The sequence below is a fragment of the Pogona vitticeps genome, chromosome 2, assembly GCF_051106095.1.
Source record: "Pogona vitticeps strain Pit_001003342236 chromosome 2, PviZW2.1, whole genome shotgun sequence".
NCBI lineage: Eukaryota > Metazoa > Chordata > Lepidosauria > Squamata > Agamidae > Pogona > Pogona vitticeps.
Genome location: NC_135784.1, coordinates 273,495,844 through 273,523,569, shown reverse-complemented (window position 1 = coordinate 273,523,569; position 27,726 = coordinate 273,495,844). Strand labels below are relative to the sequence as shown.

General features: G+C 38.4%; 1 protein-coding gene and 1 long non-coding RNA gene across 9 annotated transcripts in view; one reads left to right on the top strand and one right to left on the bottom strand.

Annotated features, from left to right (window-relative positions):
- The window catches only part of XRCC4 (X-ray repair cross complementing 4), a 172,498-nt gene that overhangs the window by 4,998 nt on the left and 139,774 nt on the right, over positions 1-27,726 (top strand). For 7 of the 8 annotated variants that reach the window (XM_078386389.1, XM_072992589.2, XM_078386391.1 and 4 more), the window contains exons 2-3: positions 7,277-7,429; positions 11,670-11,860. In XM_078386389.1, the coding sequence (XP_078242515.1) occupies positions 7,277-7,429; positions 11,670-11,860 (344 nt within the window). Of the gene's footprint in view, positions 1-7,259; positions 7,430-11,669; positions 11,861-27,726 lie in introns of all 8 variants that reach the window. The other variant, XM_078386388.1, reaches the window with a different exon arrangement.
- The window catches only part of LOC144587055 (uncharacterized), a 663,623-nt gene that overhangs the window by 511,893 nt on the left and 124,004 nt on the right, over positions 1-27,726 (bottom strand). The gene's annotated exons all lie outside the window — the stretch shown is intronic.

Below are 27,726 nucleotides of genomic sequence, written 5' to 3'. Positions count from 1 at the left end.
TACTCAACATGAGAAAGATGCTTCTTTTTTGGGGGAAAAAATTAAGCAGCCTGAGGATTGCTATTTAGATTGATTGATTGATTGATTGATTGATTGATTGATTTATTTATTTATTTATTTATTTATTTATTTATTTATTTATTTATTTAATTTTATTTATATCCCACCTATCTGGTCGGTTAAGACCACTCTAGGCGGCTGATTAGATTTCTAATACATTTTACCAGAAAAGAAATAGTAAGTACAAGGAATTCATAGCTATATAGATCTATATTTTTCTTTACTGTTTTATAGTACACGTTGTACTAACAATATTATAAGAACACCTGTAGTAGTCATATAGCCATCAATATAGATTGATGGGTCATAGAAGCTAGCATACTGTAATTGTATACAGCAAGGGTGTCGCTAAATGCAGCTCTGATAAGAACTACACATTTGCAGATAACCTACAGTTAAGTTTACTGCAAGCTATCTGGAGACAGGAGCAAAATACACATCCTGTTTTACTGCAATTCCTTGCATTAAAGCAGGGTAGTATATACTTACAGCCACTGGCCAGCAAGTGTTGGAAGGCTTCAGCCTGCTTGACAAGTGATGAAATTAGAGCTGTTGAAGCTGCCCCCCCAGGCAAGAATAACACCAACCAGCCAGTGCTGAGGTGGCTAGGAAGCCTCTCAGCACTGGCTTGATTGCTGATGTTGTTCTTTCCTGGTGGGTAAGCAGCTCCCATTTTCCTGCATACTGAGGAGGCAAAAACGTGTCTTTCCTGCTCATCTGTAGCTAGTGCTGGGTGCTGGATGATGATGGTGGTGGCAGGTGAAGCTTGCTTTGGCAGCAGCAGTGGCAGCTGACATCTGGACTGTCAAAGATGCCACTGCTGTTGCCATCACTGTGCTACCTGGCCACTGCCACCTGGCTGTCCACCAGACAAGCAAGCCCTGTGGAGTAGGAAGGTCTCTCTCACCTCAATTGACTGTAGAAGAAGCTCTATTGTGGTGTTAAATACAGTGGTGCCTCGCTTAGCGATTGCCTCATTTAACGATGTATTCGCTTAGCAATGAGGTTTTTGGAGCAATTTTGCACTCTGTTTAATGATGTTTCCTATGGGGAAAATTTGCATAGCGATGTTCGGGACCTTGCCTTGCTTAGCGATGACAGTTTTAGGTCCCCTGTTTCGCTTAGCGATGTTCTGTTTTTGCTATTTTAAAAGTGTCTTAAAAGGTTCAAAAACGGTTTTAAATGTTTTGGATCGTTAGTGCACCTTCTAAAATGTGTGCAACCTTAATTTGGCTTTGTTCTGACTCTTTGTTAATTTTTGGTGAATTTTTTCCCCCATTGAGATGCATTGAACCCGATTTTGACAGCTGTCAAACCTGCAGTTCAATGCTTTCCAATAGGGGGAGTCTTCGTTAATTTTTGGTAAATTTCTCCCCCATTGGAATGCATTGAAGTGCCCGTTTGACAGCTGTCAAAATCAGGTTCAATGCATTCCAATGGGGGAGAAAAAAATTAACCAAAAATTAACGAAGAGTCAGAACAAAGCCAAATTAAGTTTGCACACATTTTAGAAGGTGCATTAATGATCCCAAGCATTTAAAACCGTTTCTGAACATTTTAAGACACTTAGAATTGCAAAATCGGACATCGCAAAATCATTGGAATGCATTGAATAGGCTTCAATGCATTCCAATGGGGGATGCATTGTTTCGCTTAGTGATGTTTCCTATGGCCATTTTCGCTTAAGGATGGCAATCCGTTCCCATTGGAATGGATTGACCGGTTTTCAATGCATCTCTATAGGAAAATGTGTTTCGCTTAGCGATGTTTTCCCATAGCGATGTTTTTTAGGAACCAATTAACATTGTTAAGCGAAGCACCACTGTAGTGCATTTTGGGCACCATTTTAAAGCACACTAGGGCTTGCATCGTGTGAAGGTATGAAAGCCACTTTGCATTCCACCTGGTTTTTACTTGGTATGCAATTGTGGTCCTTCTTACACCTTTTAATAAGGATTTTTTTTTTAAAGAATCCATTTTGTGGATCAGAAGACATTTGACTTTATTTGCCTCTGTCCTTTAGCCCTGTCAAGCACTTTATCTGCTTTATCTTAGGCTCTTAGAATTCTGGAGTAATCTCATACTGTGGAAATTTCAGGGAGAGGCATCAGTTTTCTGATGAAGACCTAGCAACATTTTTTCTGAGTAGGTGACATGTTTAATCTCAGGTAGAACTAGAATGGATTGTTAGAGATCTCCCTGAATGTAACAATTCCCTTACTTGTGTCATTGTTTTTGGTAGAGAAGTGTTGCATTTGCCCAAGGAATGGCACTGATTCCTGCAGTTGTAGGGGGAAATAAAGGTGTCTAAAATGTTTCTGTTCCCCTTGCCCTTTTCGTGTTCTCTTGTGAATACTGCAATATATAGTTGTAATAGTTTTTGTATCACATCTGCATGCTCCCCAAAAGTAATAACTGAGGTTTTAATCATCTGCTGCTGAAACCTTTCTGTCTCAGTCACTCTGCAAACCAGGAATAAAAAGCTGAATTTGAAATATCAATGACGCTCTGTGGAACAGTGAAGGAAACCTAAGAGTTGGCTTCTGTCTTGTGCCTGAGTGCTATCCAAAGCAGCATACAAAATCATTTGTCAACTATTTTTTTAAGTGTCTTGTTTATTCATCCGGACTGTGGACTGTCATTGTTCAGGAAGCAAACTTCAACTAATTACATGCCAGCCAACAGCTGATTCTTCCCTAGAAGGAAGCATTGCCTAATAAAGATCATAGATGCCAAACACTAAAGACACAAAGTACTAAAGACACAAAGTACTAAAGATGAGCAGCTCAATCGTCAACTGTCTGATGTTCTCAATACAGCCAGTGATGTACAAATTTGCTGTGGAGCTCTGTTCTTTCCACCTGCAACTCAATAATTGTCCTTTAGCAGTTATATGGTGAGGTGTTGATATGTAGCATGACTCTTCATGCCCACTGGCTTTCCATTCACTGTGATCAATCAGCTCTCCTATAGCATTTCTTTGTGAATCAAAGGTACTGAGACAAGTGGTTTAATTTTCCAGAGAGGGCAAATAGATTGAGATGTGAAGAAGTGACATTACTTAATCTTTAAATGCATTCCAAGATACATCTGCCTTTTACTATTTTATACTCTAGATGCTTGTTGTAGGATGAAAAATAAGATTGTTTTAGTATCTTCAAAATGATGTTTGGCTAGTAAATATTTGGTTTTATGAGTGTCGTGATTAAACTGAGATAATACTGTGAAAGAATATATTCCAGTAACTATTATTCAACCAGCCACTATATCAGACATTTTTAAAAGCTTTTGAAGAATTTTAATGTTTTTTCTTCAATACCAAATATGAGCAAACTGAATGTGGTGTTTATTTAAAGAATTCACAACTGTGCATTAGAATAAGCTAATGAATTCAGCATTAGAGAAAAATGTTAAAAAATTTATGAGCTTACATAGTTTTTTTTTAAAATTCAGGGACTTCTGGCTAAGGTCTTGCAGGAGACTTCAATCATGTAGATCTACGTGCAGTCCTCCCCAAATTCCATCAACATGTAAGGTGTGCTACTAGGGGGCTGAACACCTTAGATAAGGTCTACACGAATATTGCAAATGGATACAGGATATTACAATTGCCACACTTGGGCCAGTCTGACCATATGTCCCTGTTTTTAGCTCCGGAGTATATTCCTCTGAGAAAACAGTCAGGGCCAGTAGTCAAGACAGTGAAAAGCTGGCCAGAGGGAGCAATGGAGCAGTTAAAGGACTGTTTTGAACAAACAAATTGGGAAATTTTTGACCATCCTGATCTGGAAGAACATACAGCTGCAGTGTTAGGGTATATGGCACACTGTATTGACACGGTCACAGTGGATAAACGTATCCGGGTTTATCCCAATCAAAAACCTTGGATGACCGGGAAGGTTAGACGCCTGTTGTATGCTAGAAATAAGGCTTTTAAGTCTGGGGATGATCTAGACTACAGTGCAGCAAGAACGAATTTGAGGAGAGGCATTAAGCAAGCTAAGGCCGAATACAAGAGGAGAATTGAAGACTGCTTTCTCAGCAATAACATGAGGCAAGTTTGGCAGGGGGTTCAACAACTAACAAACTACAAAGCAAAAAAGGTTTCCTCAGGCGGAGGTGTGGAGGTGGCTGAGGAGTTGAACAACTTTTTTGCTCGATTCGAGATCGATCAAACTGAAACTGTTCGTTTGCCATCATTTACTCAGCAGAGTCCCCCCTTCATTGTGAATGAGCAGGATGTGAGACAGACTATGAAAGTGGTTAACTCCAGAAAAGCAGCTGGACCCGACTTAATTCCTGGTCGGGTGGTAAAAGACTGTGCTGATCAGCTAGCCGGGATATGGACTGTAATTTTTAATAGATCCCTGACACTATGCGCAGTTCCCGTCTGTCTCAAGGCTTCCGTCATCGTTCCACTGCCTAAAAAGTTGCCTACAAACAGTCCGAATGACTACAGGCCGGTGGCACTAACTTCAATCTTAATGAAGTGCTTTGAGCAGTTAGTTCGGAAATATATTATCTCCTGCCTTCCTCATCCCTTTGATGGGCTTCAGTTTGCTTATAAAGAAAATAGATCAACCGAGGATGCGATCAATACTGTGCTTTATATGGCTTTATCCCACTTGGAAACACAAGGGAATTATGTAAGAATGTTGTTCGCGGACTTTAGCTCTGCTTTTAACACCATTATACCCCACAGATTAATAGACAAACTTAAAGATCTTGATTTTCCAGATTCTATCTGTCTGTGGATTTTGGATTTTTTAACAAATCGTCCACAAAGGGTTAAACTGAATGACTACATCTCTACTGACAAGATACTCAGCACTGGCACTCCACAAGGCTGTGTCCTTAGTCCACTACTGTTCTCCATTTATTCATCGGATTGCACCAATAACCATCCCAGTAATAGGATTATCAAATTTGCAGACGATACTACACTAGTAGGACTTATCTCTGGGGATGATGAGTCTGCGTATCGGGACGAGGTATTACAGCTATCCCGCTGGTGCAAAAAAAACAATCTTTTATTTAACATCCAAAAAACCAAGGAATTCATAGTGGACTACAGGAAAAAAAGAGCAGACATTCAGCCACTGTATATAGATGGAGTTTGTGTGGAACAGGTGGTTGAATGTAAGTTTCTTGGGACTATCATAACAAATGACCTGACTTGGAGTGCAAACACCGCTGCGTTAATCAGGAAGGCACAACAACGGTTGTATTTTCTAAGGATTCTTAGAAAGCAACAATTGACTGAGAGTTTGTTAATCACCTTCTATCGGAGTTCGATTGAGAGCATATTATCCTACTGTCTCTGTGTATGGTTCACGAGCTGCACAGTGGCAGAGAAAAAGGCAATTCAAAGGGTGATTAAGATGGCCCAAAACATCATTGGCTGTTCACTCCCCTCTTTGGAAGAATTGTATAAGAACAGATGTAAGAGGAAGATATCTAACATACTGAAAGACTCCTCTCATCCGGGATATCAGCTCTTTAAACTATTACCATCAGGAAGGAGATTCAGGGTATTGAAAGCAAGGACAAGCAGATTCAAGAACAGTTTTTACCCAAGTGCAGTATTGAGTTTAAATGTGGGGCCATAGGTTTTTGGTGGATTTCAATTGCTGAGAGAAAACGGGGTATCTATATTTGGATGGTGAAAGTTGTGTATATTTTAACTTTTTTTTGTAGTGTTGTCCAGTTTTACCTTGGGGAAGAGCACCTCATTTCGTTGCACCCACTTGTGAGCGCAATGACAAATAAATTTCTTATGTCTTATGTCTTATGTCTTATGTCTTATGTCTTATATAGAATCATGTTCATCTGTGTTTTTGAGGATTGGTTCAAGCAACTAAAATTCAGTGATAGAGTTTTGGCTGTGGTTGTGGGCTGCCCATAGCTGTTTGGGGTCTCACTCATGTTCTGTCACATCAGACTATATTAGTTTTTTTTAGAAGTCTTTAGGCCAGTGGTTCCCAACCTGGGGTCTCCAGATGTTTTTCAACTATAATGCCCAGAAATTCTGGTAAGCACAGTTAATGGTGAAGATTTCTGGGACCAAGAAACATCTGGGGACCCAAGATTGTTAACCACTGCTTTAGGCCCTTTACATATCAATATCTTGTGGGCCAAGACTCAAATCACAGTGGCCTGGGGCATACAGGTGAGTCTTGTTCCCTATATCCCCATTCCATTCATAAGTCAAAGATACTTTCATGTGAAGATCTGCAGGGGAGCATTTAGGTGTGTTTGGATGAACACATATATGTAACTCTCTTATTGAAAATCTTGTCTTATGCATGCTTTCAAGAGTCATGAACACATATATGTAGCTCTCTTATTGGAAATCTTATCTTATGCATGCTTTCAAGAGTAATACCAGTATAGGACTAGAATCATCTTCTTATGCAGGTGACACCAGGCTGTAAGATCACCTGTGCTGTCCTGAATTTCTATGCAAGCTGTGACTTCCAGTTTGAATCACAGCCTTTTTACTTTAAGTAAAAAGGCTCTGATTCAAACTGGAAGTCACAGCTTGCATAGAAATTCTAGGGGATTATTCCAGGACACCAACACACACTGATGATGACATTGAATTTCAGACCCCAAGTAAGATGTGCAGTTGCTAACAACTTTTAAATCTTTCCATTTGTTACTTGGGGTACTCATGCCCAACCATTAATAAGATACTGATTTTCACAGTTCAAATATATTTTCTCAATAACTTCCATATGTGATGTATATAATAGTCACAGTCTGTAGTCCATCAGCATGATTAAGTGAATTGTTCCGTGCTTGTTTTAAATATACTTTACTCTTCTGCTGTTTTATAATACAAAATAATATTTAGAGCTGAAAATCCATCAATGGAACTGTTTTAGACCCAGTTCCATTGATGCATTTGAGCAGCATGTATATTGCTTGTACTGTACTGTATTTGGAATATTTAGATCCCAATAGTTCTGTAATTGTTCCTTTGAACTTTCTCTTCTAAAATAGAATACATTTTTCTTCCAGATTGTAAATGTCATGCTATCTTTGGTGTTTGGTATATCATGTAGGAAAAACAGATGAAGTTTAAATTATTTTGTCTCTTTGACAAGTGCATTTACAAATGAAGAATGCAGTGGGCAAGGCTTGCCAATATTATATTTTGAAACTTGTTGCTCAAAAGAAACCTCTCTCTCACCCAGCCTCTTTTTCAAAACAGTTAACTGGATGCTATTGGAAATGAAGGTAATCCGAATTCATCCTGTTTCTGATCCACACACAACATATTTTCTGCAAATATCTTGGCAGAAAGATCTGGATACTGGCTTTGAAGTTGTACTCAGTGATGGCCAAGCAGCTTGGAACGGAAGAGGTAAATATATATATAATATATTTTATTACTGTTCATTTATTGCAAGGGGTTTTACCTTCATGAAGTGGGACTCTTCTCAGATTATTCCTTTTAGGGTTCAAAATGCACAGCAAAAGATACATACAGAATTAAAAACATAATAAGTTATACATTAAAGCAATTAAACTATAAACCTGATTAAAATACATTCAATGATTAAAGACATGTAAAATGTTAAAAACGATCTTAATTGAGAAATGGCATTCTGGGACTCAGTCATTGTTAAAAGCCTGCCTGAAAAGGTGGGGCTTCAGCTGTTGTTGAAATGATAAAAGGGGAGGCAACCTGAAGGAGAGGATTCCATAAACTGGGAGCAGCCACAGAGAAGGCCCTCTTTGTATCCCCGTTGACTGTGGCTGCTCTGACAGTGAGACTGAGAGGAAGGCCTTTTCTGACAGTCTGAAGCTGAGAATGCTTTTATTGGGAGAGTTCGATCTACTGGGACTGCAAACTATTGAATTGTAGGAAATAGTGTTTCATCACTGTGTAACCCAAGCCTGGGGAGACAAACTTCTTAAACTGAGCAGTGACTCGATTTCCTTCTATGACATGATACGTTAATGAAAGGCTTTAATGTTAGAATGTTGTTGCTACCCTATGAATGAAAGACCTTCAAAAGGTCATATTATTGACAGCCTTGCTCAGGGCCTTGCAGACTGTGGCTTCCTTTACTGAGTCACTCTAGCTTATGTTTAGTTGTCCTCTTTCCTTTCTGCTTTCAATTTTCTTCAACATGATTGACTTTTCCAGTGGGTCTTGTCTTCTCATGGTGTGCCCAAAGTACAATAGCCTTAATTTAGTCATTTTTTTCCCTTCTAGAGAGAATTTAAGCTCAATTTGATCTAAGATCCACCTATTTGTCTTTCTTGCAGGCCATGGTATCTGCAAAGCTGTCCTCCAACACCACATTTTGAATGAGTTGACTTTTTTCCTATCTGCTTTCATGAACATCCACCTTTCACATTACATAGTAATCAAAGCACTGTCCCTGTTTTTTTGTTTCATTTTCGTTTTTATTTGACATGTTCCCAAGGCAATGTATCCTATTGTGGGCTTCCTTTTCTGTCAGTGGGACCTGCTGAGCGCGCCTGGCAGCTATAGATAGTCACTAGACAGCTAAGTTTAGCCACCATTTAGAGTTCTGCGTATAGAACACTGTGTTAGAGTGAGGGTAGGAGCATGCTAGGGATTGACAAGGAGCTCTGGAAGAATGCTGAGAGATGCCAAGGGTTGATCCCTTCCTAAAGAAATCAAAGAAAGTGTTTCCACTTGTATCCCTCTCAAGTATGGATCAGAGGAGTGTCTCTGATACTGGAGATATAAAGTAATCAGTAGTGGTACCCCAGAAGATAACTCCTTGTTTTTTCTTTATTACTGGGGGTTAGTATCTTGAATTTAAATGTGATTTATGTCATACTCAACCCAGATTCCCAGGTTATTCTTGATCTTGCATCTCTATCAATTTATTTCACTTTAGATTGTCAGCTCTAATAATCTCTACTTTTCATTTCTCTTTAAATCACCCAAATATTCTAGATTTCTGCATTTTATCTGTGTTAATGTTTCCTTCAGTTTTATTTATATGTTTCAGTCCTTCTTTTGGGGGGACTTTCTGAACGCAGGAAGTTCTACTGCCTTCTTTTATAGTTACCATGAAGTATTGCTGAAAATACATAGCACCGTATAAAGCATATTCTTACAGACAGTTCTAGTTTTTGTTATACACTGCATTCTTCATTTTAACGAAGCTGTTTAGGGCCCTTTTTGTTCTGGTGGAATTTCCTTGCATGATTGCAATCCCACTGTTCATTCAACGAAGTTCCAAGGTACTATTTCAACATGTTGCATGCTTTCATGGACTGCTTGGGATCCCCCCCCCCAAACTAATTGCCATGAACTTGGTCTTTTTAACATTCATTTTAGGCCATGTTCATTACTTGTGTCATTGTCTTTGTTGAAGTAACTTCTATTGAGTAACCTTTGCAGACCATCTCAACCAGGGGTCTCCAAACGTTCACATGGAAGGCCACATAATATATTTTTTATATTTTCAGGGGCTGAAGGAACGTGTGTGTGTATGTATGCATGGACACGTTCCTGTCCTCTGGAACAACCTCCCTCCGGAGATTTGCGCGGCCCCCACACTGGATACCTTTAAAAGCCAATTAAAAACATGGATGTATATTCAGGCCTTCCCTCCAGTCAATACTTGATTTTTCTTTTCTTTTGTCTTTATTTATTTCTTACTCTATTTTTGTATTGTAATTTGTTATTGGATGACTTTTGTAATATTCTTGTGTTATTTTATTGTTTTATGTTATATTGGAAGCCACCTAGAGTGGTCGTATAGACCAGATGGGCGGGATACTAATCTAATCTAATCTAATCTAATCTAATCTAATCTAATCTAATCTAATAAATAAATAAGTAAGTAAGTAAATAAATAAATAAATAAATAAATAAATAAATAAATAAATAAAATAAACATTTGCCCCTAAATATATAACTGGCTGGATAGCTCAGTTAGCTAGAAATTTGGCTGCAGAGCCAGACTTTGGGAGTTTGATTCCCCACTATGCCTCCTAGGGGAAAAGCCAGCCTGGGTAGCCTTGGGAAAGCTGCACAGTTCCAGGGTGCCCCCAGAAGAAAGGAACAGTAAACCACTTTTGAGTGTTCTCTATCTGGAAAACCCAAGAAAGTGCTGCCATAAGTCGGAATTGACTTGACGGTACATGATGATATTATAATATGAAGAACAGTAATTTCCTCCTCTGAATCCTAATATTCTGCAATGTTTGGGTTTTGCCATCTATTATCCTTCAGAATTTGCTGTGTATTTTCTTTAAGTAAATAGCATGTTAAACTAATTTGACACTTTCCCTTTTGGATAATTTAATCAATGTCAATCTTAGCCAAATGTTAGGAATGATCCCTTTTCTGTAGATTTGATTGAAAAGTTTCATTCAAACACTGAATTGCCTATTTATATTTATATACAGTATAAGACAAATCATGCAAGTCTTGTTGCTCATTAATAAGCAACTGTCCAGGAATGCAACCAATGTCTTGTTAGTCTGCTGCAAAAAGTTAGTTGATTTCCTTACATGAGTGTAAATGGGCAGTAGGTTTACAACCACCGTTCTCAATTAACTTTTTCTGCAGATATTAATATCTTCAGGTACAGATATCTTTTTCCCCCAACAAAATCATCCCCTTTTAAAGCTATCGAAATTGGCAGCCATCACTACATGTTTTGATGCCTAATTCCACAGTTTTACATGCATTATTTGAGGAAGTACTTCTTTTTGTCCGACCTGATTCTTAAATTACCTGCTTTAACATGTCAACAGCAATGTAATTGATCTGTAATGTGTTTGTTAAGTCATAGAAGGTAAGAGCAAGATAAATCAAAGGCACGTTTCCTTGCAATTCTGAAAGAACTGGCAATATTTTAGAACAAGTAAACATTGAACTGTGTGATAAATGTGTTGTATAATAATTGGCTGAAATCCTCTTGCTTAAAGTTATGCTTGTAAACTGGATGATATTATCATTGGGCAGTGGGAATATTAAATTGAAATTCTCCTATTTCCCCTTTCAGGTTCTGAGGCTCCCTCAGGCTTCCTTTTGTCCTGGGGAAGCCTTTAGGAGCCTCAGAAGGGGCATGGGGTAGGGGAAGCCCTTAACAGCCAGAAATTGTCTCCAAATTGCTGCTGTTGGAAAAGAACCACTAGTGGTCATCTAGCAGTGATTTTTTTAGCTTTTAAAGGCTGTTCCCCATCTGACGGCCCTCAAAGGTTCCTCAGGGCAAAAGGGAGCCCCCAGGAGCTTGAGAACCTGAAAGGGGATAGAAAGCTTTCAGTTAATTGAAATTAAATATTCTCTTCACCAAATAATCATATGCTTTATGTGGCATAACGTTTTGCAAGTGGAGTTTTGCCTTTTAGTTTTAAAAAATATGTGGCTAGAATCCTATTGGTGCTAACTGACAAGGTCAGTGCACCTTGGTTGAACAGTTTGGTGCCCAACCAGACACATGATCAGGTTTTTCCTCAACACATCAATTAGCTGAAGTAAGTTACACCAAACGTACAGGAACACAAATAGGATTCTGGCTTTTATATTTAGCAGATGCAGTTACTGATTTTTCCGTTGCGTTTGTCTTGAATTCCGTTTTAGTTTTTCCAACTTTCCCTTTTAGTGTCCAAAGAAGAAATTTCCAAGGAAGCTGCTGACATGGAAATGGATCTAGAGAAATATGTTGGAGAGTTAAGGAAAGTGTTGCTATTTGAAGGAGGACATGCAGATACATACAATTTTCATATTTCTAAAGAAGGCATGAATAAAGACTACCTTCAGTTTTCCTATGAAAAAAATTTGAAAGATGTTTCTGTAAGTATCACTATATTACTTTCAGAATATAGTTTCTTAAAGTGTTTTTCTAAAAGAGTTCAAATACAGCATACCATAAAGTTTCATGAATAAGATCTTAATTTTAACTTTGAAGAAGTCTGTAATGGAGAACTACTCAATTCTCAATATTGTTTAAGTTTAAATGTGGAAGAAAAAGATTGTGTATGTCTGTGGGAGTCTTTAAAAATTCTATAATCAATATAAACTTTTGTTTGACTGTTTAATTCTAGAACAGTGCTGAGGCAGGGAGTCACCATGTTAAAGATAAACATACATTAACTCTTCATTATTGTCTGAAGCCTGAACAATGAAAACTGTATTTTTGACCTGACAAGGGCAATGAAAACAAAACAAAATTAAATTAAATTAATGAGCACAGCTTAAATGATAAAATATTTAGCCATCCGTATGGGAATTTAATCAGAATAAAGTTAATTTCATTTGTTCCTTCAAACTGTAGACTCTTTAGACGATTGTGTTTATGGCAAAACATGACAATCTGCCTGCAAGTGACTGTATTAAAAAAATATGCATGAGGCAAACTGTGACTATTACCCCAGTTAGTTTTCTATCTTTGGAATTTTAGTGAAAACAATTTCTTCATTAAATATAATTCAAACTACATATAATGTTAATCATATGTTGTTTCTCCTCTTCACCTTTTCTTTTCCAGTCCTCCATTAAAGTAGCTACCTAGGATGTTATTTTCCAGTGTGTGAGAGAAAGAGAGAGAAAGAGTGTGTGTGTGTGAGAGAGATTTTAATTCTTTTCTGTCTGTCAATTTCACACCTTTAAATTGTTCTTCCTTACACTGTCCTGTGGAAGAACCTATGGATACTTGTGTGGGAAAACATAGGCACTAGTACGGAGCACCCCCTTCATGGATTGCTGCCTTGTCGTGGAGAAGGGGCTTGAGTAACTGAGAGAAGCTATGGGCTATGCTGTGCAGGGACACCCAAGAAGGACAGGACATAGTGGAGAGTTCTGACTAAACGCAACCCACCTGGAGCAGGAAATGGCAATGCCACTCCAGTATCTTTGTCAAGAATGCCCCATGATCAGAAACAAAAGGCTAAAAGATATGACGCTGGAAGATGGGCCCCTCAGGTCGGAAGGCGTCCAACATGCTACTGAGGAAGAGCGGAGGACAAGTACAAGTAGCTCCAGAGCTAATGAAGTGGTTGGGCCAAAGCCGAAAGGACCCTCAGCTCTGGACGTGCCTGGAAGTGAAAGGAAAGTCCAATGCTGCAAAGAAAAATACTGCATAGGAACCTGGAATGTAAGATCTATGAACGTTGGGAAGCTGGATGTGGTCAAACAGGAGATGGCAAGAATAAACATCGACTTCCAGGGCATCAGTGAACTAAAATGGACAGGAATGGGCGAATTCAGCTCAGATGATTATCATATCTACTATTGTGGGCAAGAATCCTGTAGAAGGAATGGAGTAGCCTTCATAGTCAACAAAAGAGTGGGAAAAGCTGTAATGGGATACAATCTCAAAAATGATAGAATGATGTCAATATGAATCCAAGGCAGACGTTTCAACATCACAATAATCCAAGTTTATGCACCAACCACCATTGCTGAGGAGACTGAAATTGAACAATTTTGTGAAGATTTTCAACACCTTCTAGAACTGACACCAAAGAAAGATGTTGTCATTGTAGGGGACTGGAATGCTAAAGTAGGGAGTCAAGAGATAAAAGGAACAACAGGGAAGTTTGGCCTTGGAGTTCAGAACGAAGAAGGGCAAAGGCTAATAGAGTTTTGTCAAGAGAACAAGCTGGTCATCACAAACACTCTTTTCCAGCAACACAAGAGACGACTCTATACATGGAAATCACCGGGCAGTATCGAAATCAGATTGATTATATTCTCTGCAGCCAAAGATGGAGAAGCTCTATACAGTCAGCAAAAACAAGACCTGGAGCTGATTGTGGCTCTGATCATCAGCTTCTCATAGCAAAATTCAAGCTTAAACTGAAGAGAGTAGGAAAAACCACTGGGCTACTCAGGTATAATCTAAACCAAATCCCTTATGAATACACAGTGGAAGTAAAGAAGAGATTTAAGGAACTCGATTCGGTGGACAGAGTGCCTGAAGAACTTTGGATAGAGGCTCGTAACATTGTACAGGAAGCAGCAACAAAAACCGTCCCAAAGAAAAGGAAATGCAAGAAAACAAAGTGGCTGTCCAAGAGGCCTTAGAAATAGCAGAGAAGAGAAGGGAAACAAAATGCAAGGGAGATAGGCAAAGCTACAGAAAATAGAATGCAGACTCCCAAAGAACAGCAAGGAGAGACAAGAGGGCCTTCTTAAATGAACAATGGAAAGAAATAGAGGAAAATAACAGAAAAGGAAAAACCAGAGATCTGTTCAGGAAAATTGGAGATATTAGAGGAACATTTTGTGCAAAGATGGACATGATAAAGGACAAAAATGGGAGGGACCTAACAGAAGCAGAAGACATCAAGAAGAGGTGGCAAGAATACACAGAGGAATTATATCAGAAAGATTTGGATATCCCGGACAACCCAGACAATGTAGTTGCTGACCTTGAGCCAGACATCCTGGAGAGTGAAGTCAAGTGGGCCTTAGAAAGCCTGGCTAACAACAAGTCCAGTGGAGGTGATGACATTCCAGTTGAATTATTTAATATCTTAAAAGATGATGCTGTTAAGGTGCTATATTCAATATGCCAGCAAGTTTGGAATACTCAACAATGGCCAGAGGATTGGAAAAGATCAGTCTACATCCCAATCCCAAAGAAAGGCAGTGCCAAAGAATGCTCCAACTACCGTACAATTGCACTTATTTCACACGCTAGCAAGATTATGCTCAAAATCCTACAAGGTAGGTTTCAGCAGTATGTGGACTGAGAACTCCCAGAAGTACAAGCTGGATTTCAACGGGGCAGAGGATCTCGAGACCAAATTGCTAACATGTGCTAGATTATGGAGAAAGTCAGAGAGTTCCAGAAAAATATCTACTTTTGCTTCATTGACTGTGCAAAAGCCTTTGACTGTGTGGACCACAGCAAACTATGGCAAGTCCTTAAAGAAATGGGAGTGCCTGACTACCTTGTCTATCTCCTGAGAATCCTATATGTGGGACAGGAAGCCACAGTTAGAACTGGATATGGAACAACTGATTGGTTCAAAATTGGGAAACAAACCTTGACAGCATCTTAAAAAGCAGAGATATCACCTTGCCAACAAAAGTCCGAATAGTCAAAGCTATGGTTTTTCCTGTTGTGATGTATGGAAGTGAGAGCTGGACCATAAAGAAAGCAGACAGACCGCCGAAGAATTGATGCCTTTGAATTGTGGTGCTGGAGGAGGCTCTTGAGAGTCCCCTGGACTGCAAGGAGAACAAATCTATCAATTCTAAAGGAAATCAACCCTGAGTGCTCACTGGAAGGACAAATCCTGAAGCTGAGGCTCCAGTACTTTGGCCATCTCATGAGAAGAGAAGACTCCTTGGAAAAGACCTTGATGTTAGGAAAGTGTGACGGCAAGAGGAGAAGGGGACGACAGAGGATGAGATGGCTGGACAGTGTCTGCAAAGCAACCAACATGAAATTGACACAATTACGGGAGGCATTGTAGGATAGGACGGCCTGGTGTCCTCTGGTCCATGGGGTCACGAAGAGTCGGACACGACTAAACGATTAAACAACAAGTGCGGAGCACAGTTACAGTTTGAACTCTGAGATACTGTATGGTGTTTTAATTTCATGAATTGTGTTGCTGTTGAATGAACCTCATGAGTACTGCAACAGTTATCTCTAGTAGTACATAAATAGAACCACAGAATCATAGAATAATGGAGTTGGAAGTGGCCTTCAAGGCCATCAGGTCTACCCCCGTTCAATGAAGGAATTCAAATCAAAATACCGTGTTTTCCCGAAAATAAGACTGCGTCTTATATTAATTTTTGCTCCAAAAAACACATTAGGGCTTATTTTTAGGGGATGTTTCATTTTTTCATGTACAGCAATCTACATTTATCCAAATACAGTCATGTCATCATCTTCTGGTTGCTGCACAATGGTGGAGAGCGGAGTTTCACTTAACTTATTTTGGGGGTGGGGCTTATGAGCATCTTGAAAAATTATACTAGGGCTTATTTTCAGGTTAGGTCATATTTTTGTGGAAACAGGGTATATCTGGCAGTTTTCAGCCCAGTTTTTGAGATCTTTATGAATTTTGTTTCTGTCTGTTCTACTCAATTTTGTGACAGATCCAGATTTGATAAGCATTCCCTTATGCTCCAGACTTTTCCCTGGGTTTGATGTCAGGCTCACTGGTCTGTAGCTCCCAGGTTCTTCCTCTTTGCCTTTTTTAAAGATAGGGACAATGTTAGCTCTCCAATCATCTGGCACTTCACCAATCCTGTGTGATTTCAAGAAAGTAATAGATAGTGGTTCTGAGAATAATAAGGTATTCCTTGACTTTATTTTTTTAAATCCATCTTAAGCTGCAATTCTGTCCCCTGACTTTGAACTTCACCTTTGCCTAGAGGGTCATATACTGTCTTTTGAGAAAAGATGAAGCTAAAGTAGGAATTGGACACTTTTGCCTTTTCTTTGTCATCTGTTATCATTTTTCCATCTCCTTTGAGCAGCTAAGCTGCTATTTGTTTTCTCTGTCTTTTGCTATGCACATACGTGAGGAATGCTTTTTTGTTGCTTTTAGCATCTGTTGCTAACCTCAGCTCATTCTCTGCTTTCACCTTCCTAATGCCATCCCTGCAATTCTTTGTTACTTGTCTGTCCTCTTCTTTTGTGGACTGGCCTTCCTTCCACTTCGGATATGTGTCTTTTAAATTTTCTGGTCCTCTTAAGTTATTTGTGAAGTCACATTGGCCTTGTTTATTGTCTTCCAGCTCTTTCTCTTGTCAGAATTGTTTGTAGTTTTAATTTTAGAATTTCCGTTTTAAGAACCTACCGCCTGCCTTGGACTCCTTTTCCTGTTAGGATCTCCTGCCATGGGACCTAATTGTTCTGAATTCTCTTAAAGAATCTGAAAACTGTTTTGCAGTTCCACTGGTGAAGAGTGTCATCTATTTATACTCCACTTCCATGGTTCTTCCTTCACTATGTTTGTTCTCTCCTCAGCATTCTCCTCCTCTACTTTGTCTTGCTGTTCTTCCACCTCCACTGCCTTCCTTATCTGCTGCTGCTCAAGAGTTCAGTCTATGTACTCTTCATCTTCTCTTATAGCCTTAAGCATGACCACTTGCTGCTCCAGTTCTTCCACTTTTTCTTCCAGTAGTGCTAATCAGTTTGCACTTGCTGCATGTGTATACTGTGTTGTTGTTCTCAGGCGCAAAGACAAACATTGCACACACTTTGCAGGTCACCACTATTGAAGTGCCTCTTTTCTTCATAATTCCTGTTACTATTTTTACTTTCTTTTGTTTGTCTATCAGTGCGCTTGTCTTGTCTTCCTTGAAGTGACAAGATAGGATAGGATAGTCTACATATAACTGGGATAGTCCACTAATATATAACTGTATCCAGTTACTGTATATATTAGTATATAACTGCATATTCTAATACTGTATATAAGTATATCCAGAAATCAAACTTTTTTATAGGGGCCTCCTTCGCTGAACTCCCCCATCAAACGCCTGCTGCTGCTCCCTGTTTGCTTGCTCTGGTTGCTTGCTTCTTGGGGCCTCTCTGTTTTATTCCTTTGCTGTGTTCTGTTAGGAGACAGCAAACAGAAAGGCTCTCCCAATATTCACAGCTGCTACTTATTGCTCGCAGCAGTTATCAGGACAGAGCTTGAAAGTAACTAGTTGAAAATAATTTGCTGTTTGTAAGTAATTTCATTTCTCAAGAACGAAGGGCCAAATCCCAACTAGTGTAGACCAGCTTACAATACACGTTGACATGAAAAAGTCCCATTTTCCCCCCAATGGGTCTGTTCCAGTTGAGAGTAGCATTTGGATTTAGCCCAAGGGCATAACTGCATTGCATTATGATTGTAACTTAATAGAGCATAAATTCACTTATCTTGTGGTCTAACTGTACAATTTTAGTTATTGTTATATTTATAGGGGAATATAAATATAGGAGAAGAATATTACTCGGCTCTAGTGCTGGCTTGTGCTATGCCTCATTCTGTCGTCTCATATTCTGTTGTGAATAATGAGGTGATAACAAGACAGATGGGAGACAGTGTGTTTTTTTACCTTGTGCAAAAAGCTTGTAGCATTTAGATTTTTTAAAATTAACTGTACTGTTGACTTCAGTTTTCCATCCCATTCAAAGAGCTTTCCTGCACGCACATTGTAATAGCTCCAGCTCATTGAACCACAGGGTTCAGAAGGTGATATGCCGGGCAAGTAGGTCAGAGCTGGGAAGCTGTATTTCATTTCTGATGGCAGTGCCATGAAAGCTGAAGTAACTAATTGTGATCTGGCTGAAAATTTAAATATACGTTATTGGGGATAAATTTGATTGAAATCTCTGTGTGCTATGTTTCCATGTAAATGTATTCGTGAAAGCCAGGGTAGCTTTGATTTATTTATTTATTTGTTCCATTTGCATCCTGCCATATGTGTGTTTTTATCATCATAGCAACCTGGTGATTTATTCTGGGCCACCCAGTGAGCTTCATGGGTGAGTGGGAATTTGGTCCCAGGAAATCTAGACGTGATTGTTGCAACTGACAGTCTTGTGTACCGATTTTGACAAAAACCAGTGCTTTCATCTTTGCTTTTAAAGTGTTAACATTCTTTTTAAGAACTGTGTCTAATAGTAATGGCTTGTTAAAAATTAACTTGATAAGTATGTGGATAATATATCAAACAGTGAAGTTAGTTTTCATTACTGTACCAATCAGAGAGATGTTCTGAGGCATATCACTCAGTACTTACTTACTTCAAGCCTCTAGTTGAAATGTTCAAGGAAACACAATTAATTTTGTTTGTCAAAATATATCCATGACAGTAGCACATGACCTAAAGAAAGCAGAGGTAATGGGCTAAAATGAAGGAAAGGAGAATATGGAACTGATAGCTGGAGAATGTGCTTAGTTGGCAGCATCTCCCTCTCTCTTTGGAAATATTTGCTGAAGGAAATAACACTAATGTACTTTGTTGAGTCACTGTACTGTAACTCAACAAAGCATTGGAAAATACACTCTACAGATTGTCTTGGGTTGGCAATGAAATACACTTACTGACCTAATTACATATTTTGTGCAGAACTCTAAAAAGGTAAAATTCTTTGATTTGCTACTCCACATGCAGGACAGACATGAAAAATACTCCAGGCATTTATGTTACTATAAAGTACAACTTACACAGGCAGTTTCTCAAATCAGGGATAAACAGGAAGAAAAGAAGGCATGAATCTAGTCCTCACAAAATACATTCTCAATACTACTGAGTTAATTTTAGCACTGGATCAACTGTATGGTTGGCTTCATATAGGTTATTAATCTAATTATAATATAGTTTATACCTTTTTTCCTTTATAAAAAGTAAAAACATTTAATAACTACAATTCCATAAAAAAACTAAAACAGAAATCTACAACACAATGAAACTGTGATTACCGGCGCTTTAGTGAACAGCCAGGTTTTAACATGACCTTAAAGTGAGACCAATTTAAATACCATTTGGGGCTTTAAGGGAAGGGCATTCTGCAACCAGGGTACAATGGCAGAGAAAGCCCTAGTCTGAATTTCTGCTTAGGGCACTTTTCTCATTGGGCCTAATTTTTAACAGCGATAGTATCTAAAAGCATGCAGCCCCATTTTATCATCATAGAACTGTAGAGTTGGAAGCAACCCTATGGATCATCAAATCTAGCCATTTAAAGGAGCTTCTCTTGTTGCCAGTTAATTTTTGGCCTCACTTCAGAGGTGGTGTTATTCTTACAAAAGCTTGCATTTGAGATACGTTTGTTTGTTTAGAAGCCTCATGGTGCAGTGGTTAAACTACAGTACTGCAGCCAAAACACTGCTCATGACCCAATTTCAATCCCAGGTAGCTGGCTCTAGGTTCACTCAGCCTTCCATCCTTCCAAGGTTAGTACATTGAGTACCCAGCTCACTGGGCTGGGGGCAATGTGCAGCCTGCATAACTAAATTATAAACTGCTCAAAAAGTGCTTTAAGCACTATGGACACTTTAAGCACTTTGCTTTTTTGTTTTTTTGTTTTTATATTTCTTTACCCCACTTTTCTCCTTCAAAAGGAACCAAAGCAGCTTATACCTTTACTAGACAATATTTAAAGCTAAAAAATATTTTTATTATTTTAACTGTAACATAAACATAAATGTTATAAACATTCTTTGTATATAACATGTTTATAAATATTATATATATTACATAAACCAAAATACAAATTGACTGTGTTCCCCACCACCATAGACGGGACCTCTTGCAGTAATCTTCTGTTTCCTCCATCTATTCTTCTTCTTATTTTATTGTCCTCTTCTCCAGAACTGCATTGATTCTTGATTTGGAGCTTTCCCTTTTCTTCTTTTTAACACATATTCCAAAAACCTACCCCATATATCATAAAAATTATTCTTTTTCAACTCTCCTTTCTTAACCTTTAAATTACAAGTTAACATCATTTATAGCTATATTCTATATTTCATTGTACCATTCATCCATTCAAAATTCAAATTTTGATTTCTATTGCCTAGCTATTATTAGTCTAGCTGCAGTTAATAAATTGGCAATCAATTCTTTAGTCATCTTATCATATTCTTCATTCTCATATATTGATAACAGAACGATCTCAGGATTAAATTCTATATCTTTTTCACATATGTAATTTAATTCTTTAAAGATTAATTTCCTAAATCTTTGTACTTTTTCACATTCCCACCACATATGAAAGTATGTACCAATTTCCTTCTCACATTTCCTACAGACATCCAGATAACTAGCGTTTATTTTATTTTGTCAGTGTTAAATACCATCTTAAGCCCGTTAAAAAAAAATTCTCTTATTCTCACTGACATAAATCTTAAAACCCTCATTTTCCACATCCTCCTCCATTCTTCCTAATTTTTTTTCCAAAGTCTTGTTCCCACACTGACTTCAATCCTTCTTTCCCACGTTCTTCCTCTTCTACGTTAAGCAGGAATCCATAAATTTTACTCACTGTACCCTTTACTGAATCAGTCATCTGAATATCTTCATATGATAATAGAAATTGTTCATACTTTGTGTATTTTCTACCTTTGTTACATTTCTTTACCCATTCATTAGTCCATCTATCTAATTGCATATAATTCGACCATGAAATATTCTTATTCTGAAGGATTTGTTTCATTTGATCTTTCGATCAATACAAACTCCAAAAAAATAAAATAAACAAGTAGTATATTTAAAATGGTAAATAAAATCAATATTAAAAACACATTTAAAAGCAACAAGATACAACAATCCAATTGCAATCCCTATCTCAGATAACCAGTCACTAAGGGAAAGATTTCCTGAAGAGAAAGGTCTTAGTCTGCTTGCAGAGGGACAGCAAAGTTGGGGCCATCCTGGCCTCCAGTGGGAGAGAGTTCCAGAGGCTGGGAGTGGTGGCAGAGAATGCCCTCTCCTGTGTCCCCACCAAACATACCTGTGATGATGGTGGGACTAATGATCTCCCCGATGATCTTAACACCTGATCAGGCTCGTACATGAGACAATGTGTTTTTCTTTACGGTGTCCTTTTTGCCTTCAGATGATCTAGCAAATGTGTTAAGTTTCACTGTTTATAGAAATTATATTGTCAAATATTTGGGATCATAATAGTGGTTCTGGTATTGTGGAATGCCATCTCCCATAAAACTTGCTTGGCTCTGGCTATTTTTAACAATTTTGAAGCATTTTTTTAAATGTCTGTTATGTTAAAGTTGGATGCAACATTGGTCAGGCTAACTTACTGCTATGTATTTTTTTCAGTAAGATTTTTAAAGCATTTAATCTATATCTATTTTAAATGTACTTTTACACTTCATTAACCATTTTGGTGGACATTTGGACAACAGGCAGGTAACAAATGACATGCTCCTTGGAAGAAGATGGTGGAGTGGGAGGAGAAAGAGATGTAGATCACACATTTCTGCTTGAACAGTACAAGCCTTCTGAATTTTTTTCTTTGTATTGTTAATGTTTGAATGTGGCCTCTGCTACATGCAATTATTCCTTGTATTGCTCATCTGCATTAACCTGAAGAAAACATGGATTAACAATCAGCCTGAAGAAAACACAAGTCATGGGCCAGAGTGTGAACTCACCTCCCTCTATTACCATTTCCACATAAGAATTGGAGATTGTTCATGACTTTGTGTACCTTGACTCAACAATCTCTGACATTCTCTCGCTAGATGTCTAGCTGGATAAATGCATTGGCAAAACAGCTACCCCATTCTCTAGACTCACAAAGAGAGTATGGATTAATGAGAAGCTGAAGGCATATACCAAGATCCAGGTCTATAGAGCCTGTGTCCTGAGCACACTCCTGTACTGAGGTGAATCCTGGACCCTTTGTGCACGGCAAGAGAGGAAGTTGAACACGTTCCGTGTGCGTTGCCTCTGATGCATTTGTGGTATCACCTGGCAGGACAAAGTTCCAAATAGAGTAGTCCTAGAACGAGCTGGAATTTTTAGCATGTATATATTACTGAAACAGTGATATCTACATTGGATTGGGCATGTCATGAGAATGGCTGATGGTTGGATTCCAAAAGATCTCCTATATGGAGAATTAGTGCAGGGAAATCGCCCCAGAGGGAGACTACAGCTGCGATACAAGGATATCTGTAAGCGCGATCTGAAGAATGGATCTCAACAGATGGGAAACCTTGACATCTGAGCGTCCAACCTGGAGGCATCACAGCCTCTCCCTTTTTGAAGAGACCCTTGTCCAGCAGGCCGAGGCAAAGAGGCAGTCCGGAAACCAGCAAAATCAGGGAGCTGGACAGGGGACAGATTGTATTTGTCTTCAGTGTGGAAGGGATTGTTATCCTTGAATTGGCCTTCTCAGTCACACTAGATGCTGTTCTAAGTCCTCCATTCAGAGCACAATACTATAGTCTCTTGAGAATGAAGGATGCCTAATCTGCTCGTCTGGAGTAATAATACTGTTCTTGTATGGTTTGTTTCTTTTACTGCCTTTCTGGATTTTCTAATTCCAACATTTATGTGATTCATACAAATAATAGGGGCTGTTCCAGCTCCAGGTACAGTACTTGCAGGAATTAGTAGTACAGGATGCTAAGGCTGCACATCCCAACCATATTGAAATGAAAGTCAAGCCACTTTAGTGGTGCCTACTGAAACACAGCTCCACCTGCATGTCTGCTTTAGCAGCATTCACAAATCTTACTTCTATTTTGATAATATAATTTTAGATATAGTTAACCCTTATCCATTAGAATATAGAGCATCTTCTATAATAAAATGCATACTCCTTTCCTTAACTAAAAGATAATTCTTGCAGGTGTGGGATGGTATGAAATTATTTTGATTGATCTTGATATCAGAATATGAGATTAATGCAGAGTATAGAAATCTGCTTTAAAAAGACTCAAATTACTAAAAATGATTATACTTTCTGTGGAAGATAGTTATTCATGATAGATGAAATGATACAGCTTCTTAACACTTCAGTAGTTGAACATAATCTCAGATGAATATTGTTGGGTTTAAACTGGGTAATGAAGCAAATGAAAAGAGGTATGACATTGTCTTTGTAGGTTTCAGTCAGAGGTCATGCGGCATTAGTATATCAGAAAATAATAGAGGTATGTATTAAGTTGTGTTTCAGATCACCAAACTGTATTATTCTTTAATAATGATTTTGTCTCTCTTAAGGCAGGTGTTTTTGTTTGGAGAGGTTTTAACATGGTACTCTTGTGAAGTGCCCTTAGGCTGGTGAGGGCAGACTGAATTGTTGAGAATTACATTAAAATAACAATAGACTGGATAGTAGGCCTTGTATGTCAAAGCAGCTGCAGAGCAAAATGGGCCACACACACTGTGAGCTCAGTAAGGGGCCATTGAGGCTTGGCCAGCTAAACTGCTGCCACCTAAACAAACACCATAACAAGAGTTAGTGATTTACTGTTTGATCTAAGTAGGTGACCACTTGGAAGTAAATCTTTCCAAGTACTTCAGTTAGGAACTCTCTGCATATTGCAAATAAGGGACTCCTGCAAGACTTTCTCCTTGGAAGTGGCAATTAAATTGATTAAAGAGCTCTTGATAAACAGTGTTTGAGGACTAGCAAACCTTTCCCATATAGAAAGGTTGCAGATACGTTTTTCTCTTTCTTTTTTTAAAAAAATGAATTTTAGTAAAAAGTAAGAAAAAGAGAGTCTGAAGGACATGGGAAACTATGTGATAAGGAAAAAAACACTTGCATCACAAGGATAATTTTATTTTTAATTCTCAGTTGATTAAAGCATTAAAATATCTATGTGTTTACATATAATTCATCTCCTTAAAAATAGAATCTGTCTGACTTAAAAGGCTTCCAGTTGGCAATGTCAAGGGCCTTATAAGATTGCTCATTTTGTGTTCTTGTTTTGGAACACATACTGTGCACTATAGTTCTTGTGTCAGTGTTTACTTTTACTTGTTCAACTGAGTAAAAACCAGTTCTTGTCACAAGGAAATCATGGCCTATTGACCAGGCCACACTTGCTTTTCATTAAAACCAAAGGTGGGGGAGTGTTGTAACATTGATTACATAGTTAGGTAGTTTTAATGCTGCTCCACCACATTATTTATATTTTAGCAAAAGTTTACTTAAAACCTATGAGAGATAAAAGTGTTCTGCTTGCTAATTGGATTTTCTAAATATTTATCTTCAGAGAGGGAAAATTGTATAGTAGGTTGTAGGTACTGGGTGACTGGCTTTGATCTAGTGTTTCCCACTTATAAATGCAGTTTTAAAATAACGGCCAATAGTCTGTTGCACAGTTCATCATCAGTGGCATATTGCTGCTTATTAAAATTTTCCTTTTTAAAAAATGTTGAGGTGCATGCAACTTTGTCTCATTGTGAGTCCTGCAAACACCCAAATCAAAAACAAACTCTATAATTTGTGGCAATATGCTCCTGTTGATGACATCATTCCTATTATGCAGGCAGAGTTGTGCAACAATATATTGGCCATTGTTTAGGTTTTTTTTTTTTTTTAATCAAGTTGCCCTTATTTCTCTTTGTAATGTTTGGGCTAGAATTCCTAATACAGTACTGTACTTCTGTACCTAAGGCAGCAGTACCCATGAAAAGGAGAGCAATCAGTGATTGAAGAAACCAAGAGGTTAACATAAATAAATAAATAAATAAATAAATAAATAAATAAATAAATAAATAAATAAATAAATAAATAAATAAATAAATAAATAAATAAATAAATAAATAAATATTATGGTTTTTAAAGTGTCCTAAGGAAAAAGAAAGTAGTGAAAATGACATGTGTGCTTAAAGGCAGTAGGGAGAAGTGGGTGGATATAGAATGATAATGTAGCTCCCTTTCCCACTCTGGTAGCCTGAGAAGAGGTAGGCCTTTGAATCTAGACTTTCAAGGCATTCCTTATGCCCCTCCTCAAGCAGAAAGACTTCCCACAGGGGGAAACCATCTTCTTGAAGAGGAAGCTGAAACTGAAGGCAGGAGTTCCCCATGTTGCCTTGTAGGAGAAGAACCTTCATGTGTGTCCTTGGGCAAGCTGGACTCTTCCAGAGCACTCCCAGGAGAAGACAGTGTATCCTTCTGAGTATTCTGCCTGTAAAACTATGGGAAGGGTTCCCATAATTTTAGACCAAGTTGATGGCACATGGCTAATTAATTTCTTCCTCATATATTGAATTAATACATATCATATAGGTGATGAGTAAGCCTGTCTAGGGGACTGTCATTTAGCACCTGTGGCTTTTATTACTAAAACGAGATTTAAATGGAACAAGCCACTCTGATTGGTATAATCTTCAGTACAGTATTTAAAGTCATGTGAATGTTGTCTAACATCAAAAACTTCAGCAATTGGCAAATGAAGATTGTGATCCTCATTAAAAATGTGATGCTTACTAAGAGCTTCTATTAATCATTGAGGAAAATATTAAACCAGTGCTCAAGAAAAATAATATAAAACACATGAGCCCACAGATCCAAGAACTGGTTTTCTATACTTTTATGCCTACAGTAAAACTTTATATTCTGGTAGAGCACTTATATTTAATTCAAATGGGTTTGCCTGCTCTAACTAGGAATAACAAGGATATTAAAATGCACACATATAGGGGTAAGTCGCTACTGAATTCAATTGTTAGCTCTCCTCATATTTCAGCATATTCTGTGCAATGCTAAGAGAATAAATGGCACTGTTTCTTACCCATTCTGTCTGCCAGAGTCTTCTGCTTGGGGTAAGGCTATCTGTAACTTTACAGAAAAGTCCTTTGCAGGAATATCAGATAGCAGGTAATGGTAATTGTAGCTGAGCTGTGGTCAGCTTTTATCACTAGATGGGATGTTGAGGAAAATATTAAACCGGTGGCTTTCTTGTGAAAAAATGAAATCCTATAACTCTAACACAAGCCCTATAATATACCTGTGTATATTATAGTATCTTCTAAATGTGGTTGTTGCATATTGTCAAATCACCTCTGACTTGTGGGCAGCCTTGTAAATGGCTGGCCTCCAGAATATATTATTAATAACTCTGCTCAGCTATTGCAAACTTAAGGCAGCATCTTCTTTTATGGAATCAACCTGTCTCGTATTTCACTTTCCTCTTTTCCTGCTGCCTTTAACTTTTCCTAGTATTACTGTCTTTAGAAATTTTGTCTTCTCATGATATGCCCAGAGTACAACTGCCTCTGTTTTATCATTTATATCTCCAGAGATAGTCCAGGTTTGATTTTGACCTAGTGCCCACTTGTTTGTCTTTCTGGGCAGGGTATCTACAAAGCTCTCCTTCAGTAGTGTGCATCCCCCCCCCCGACTTGGAATGGTGGGGCCAAAATCAGCAGCAGTGACATCCATAGACTTGGGAGTCAGATCAAGATACAGAATAGGTTTTATTGTGGGTGTAGCAGTCTCCAAGACAGGGTTCACCTCCCCATCCCTAATTCGTTTATGGGTCGAGTTTCCTTCACTAGCCCTGTGGTCTTGCTGTCCTTCTGACAGCCCATGGTTAATGCCACCAGGACTGGCACAGTCCATAGTCAGTTCAAGGAAGGTTTTTACCAGTGGGCAGTTGTGGTGCTGCAGGTCTGCTTGAATCCTCCCAGAGAAACCACTGCCCTGAACTTGCATCTCAAGCACCACTTTAGTCTTCGTCGGTTGGTGTAACATGGTCCTCCCAAATGGCACCAGTTATCTAGTCAAGGTGGGCAAGATATGAGTTTGGAACTCCTGCTTTGTCTGTGGCCATTTGGAAGCCTCATTTCAACCATTGGGGTCTAGAGTATGTACCGTGTTTCCCTGAAAGTAAGATAGAGTCTTATATTAATTTTTGCTCCAAAAACACATTAGAGTTTATTTTCAGGGAATGTTTTATTTTTTCATGGACAACAATCTACATTTATTCAAATACAAATATTCAAATATTTTCAGGGTAGGTCTTATTTTCGGGGAAACAGGATAGTTAAAGTCTTCCTGTTCAGCAGAGGCTTTTCATGCTCTTTGTTGGCATCCACCCAAGTAGGCTCTTCCTGTGATGTTTCGGCCTCTTCTTTCATTTCCTCTGAGTTCCAGGAGTCTTACCCCACACAGCTGTCCTTACACTTTTTTCCCAGCCATTTGGAAGCAGAGTTACATCCCTGTCCTATTGCTTAGGTGGTCCTCATCCATTAGCTTCCCTTCC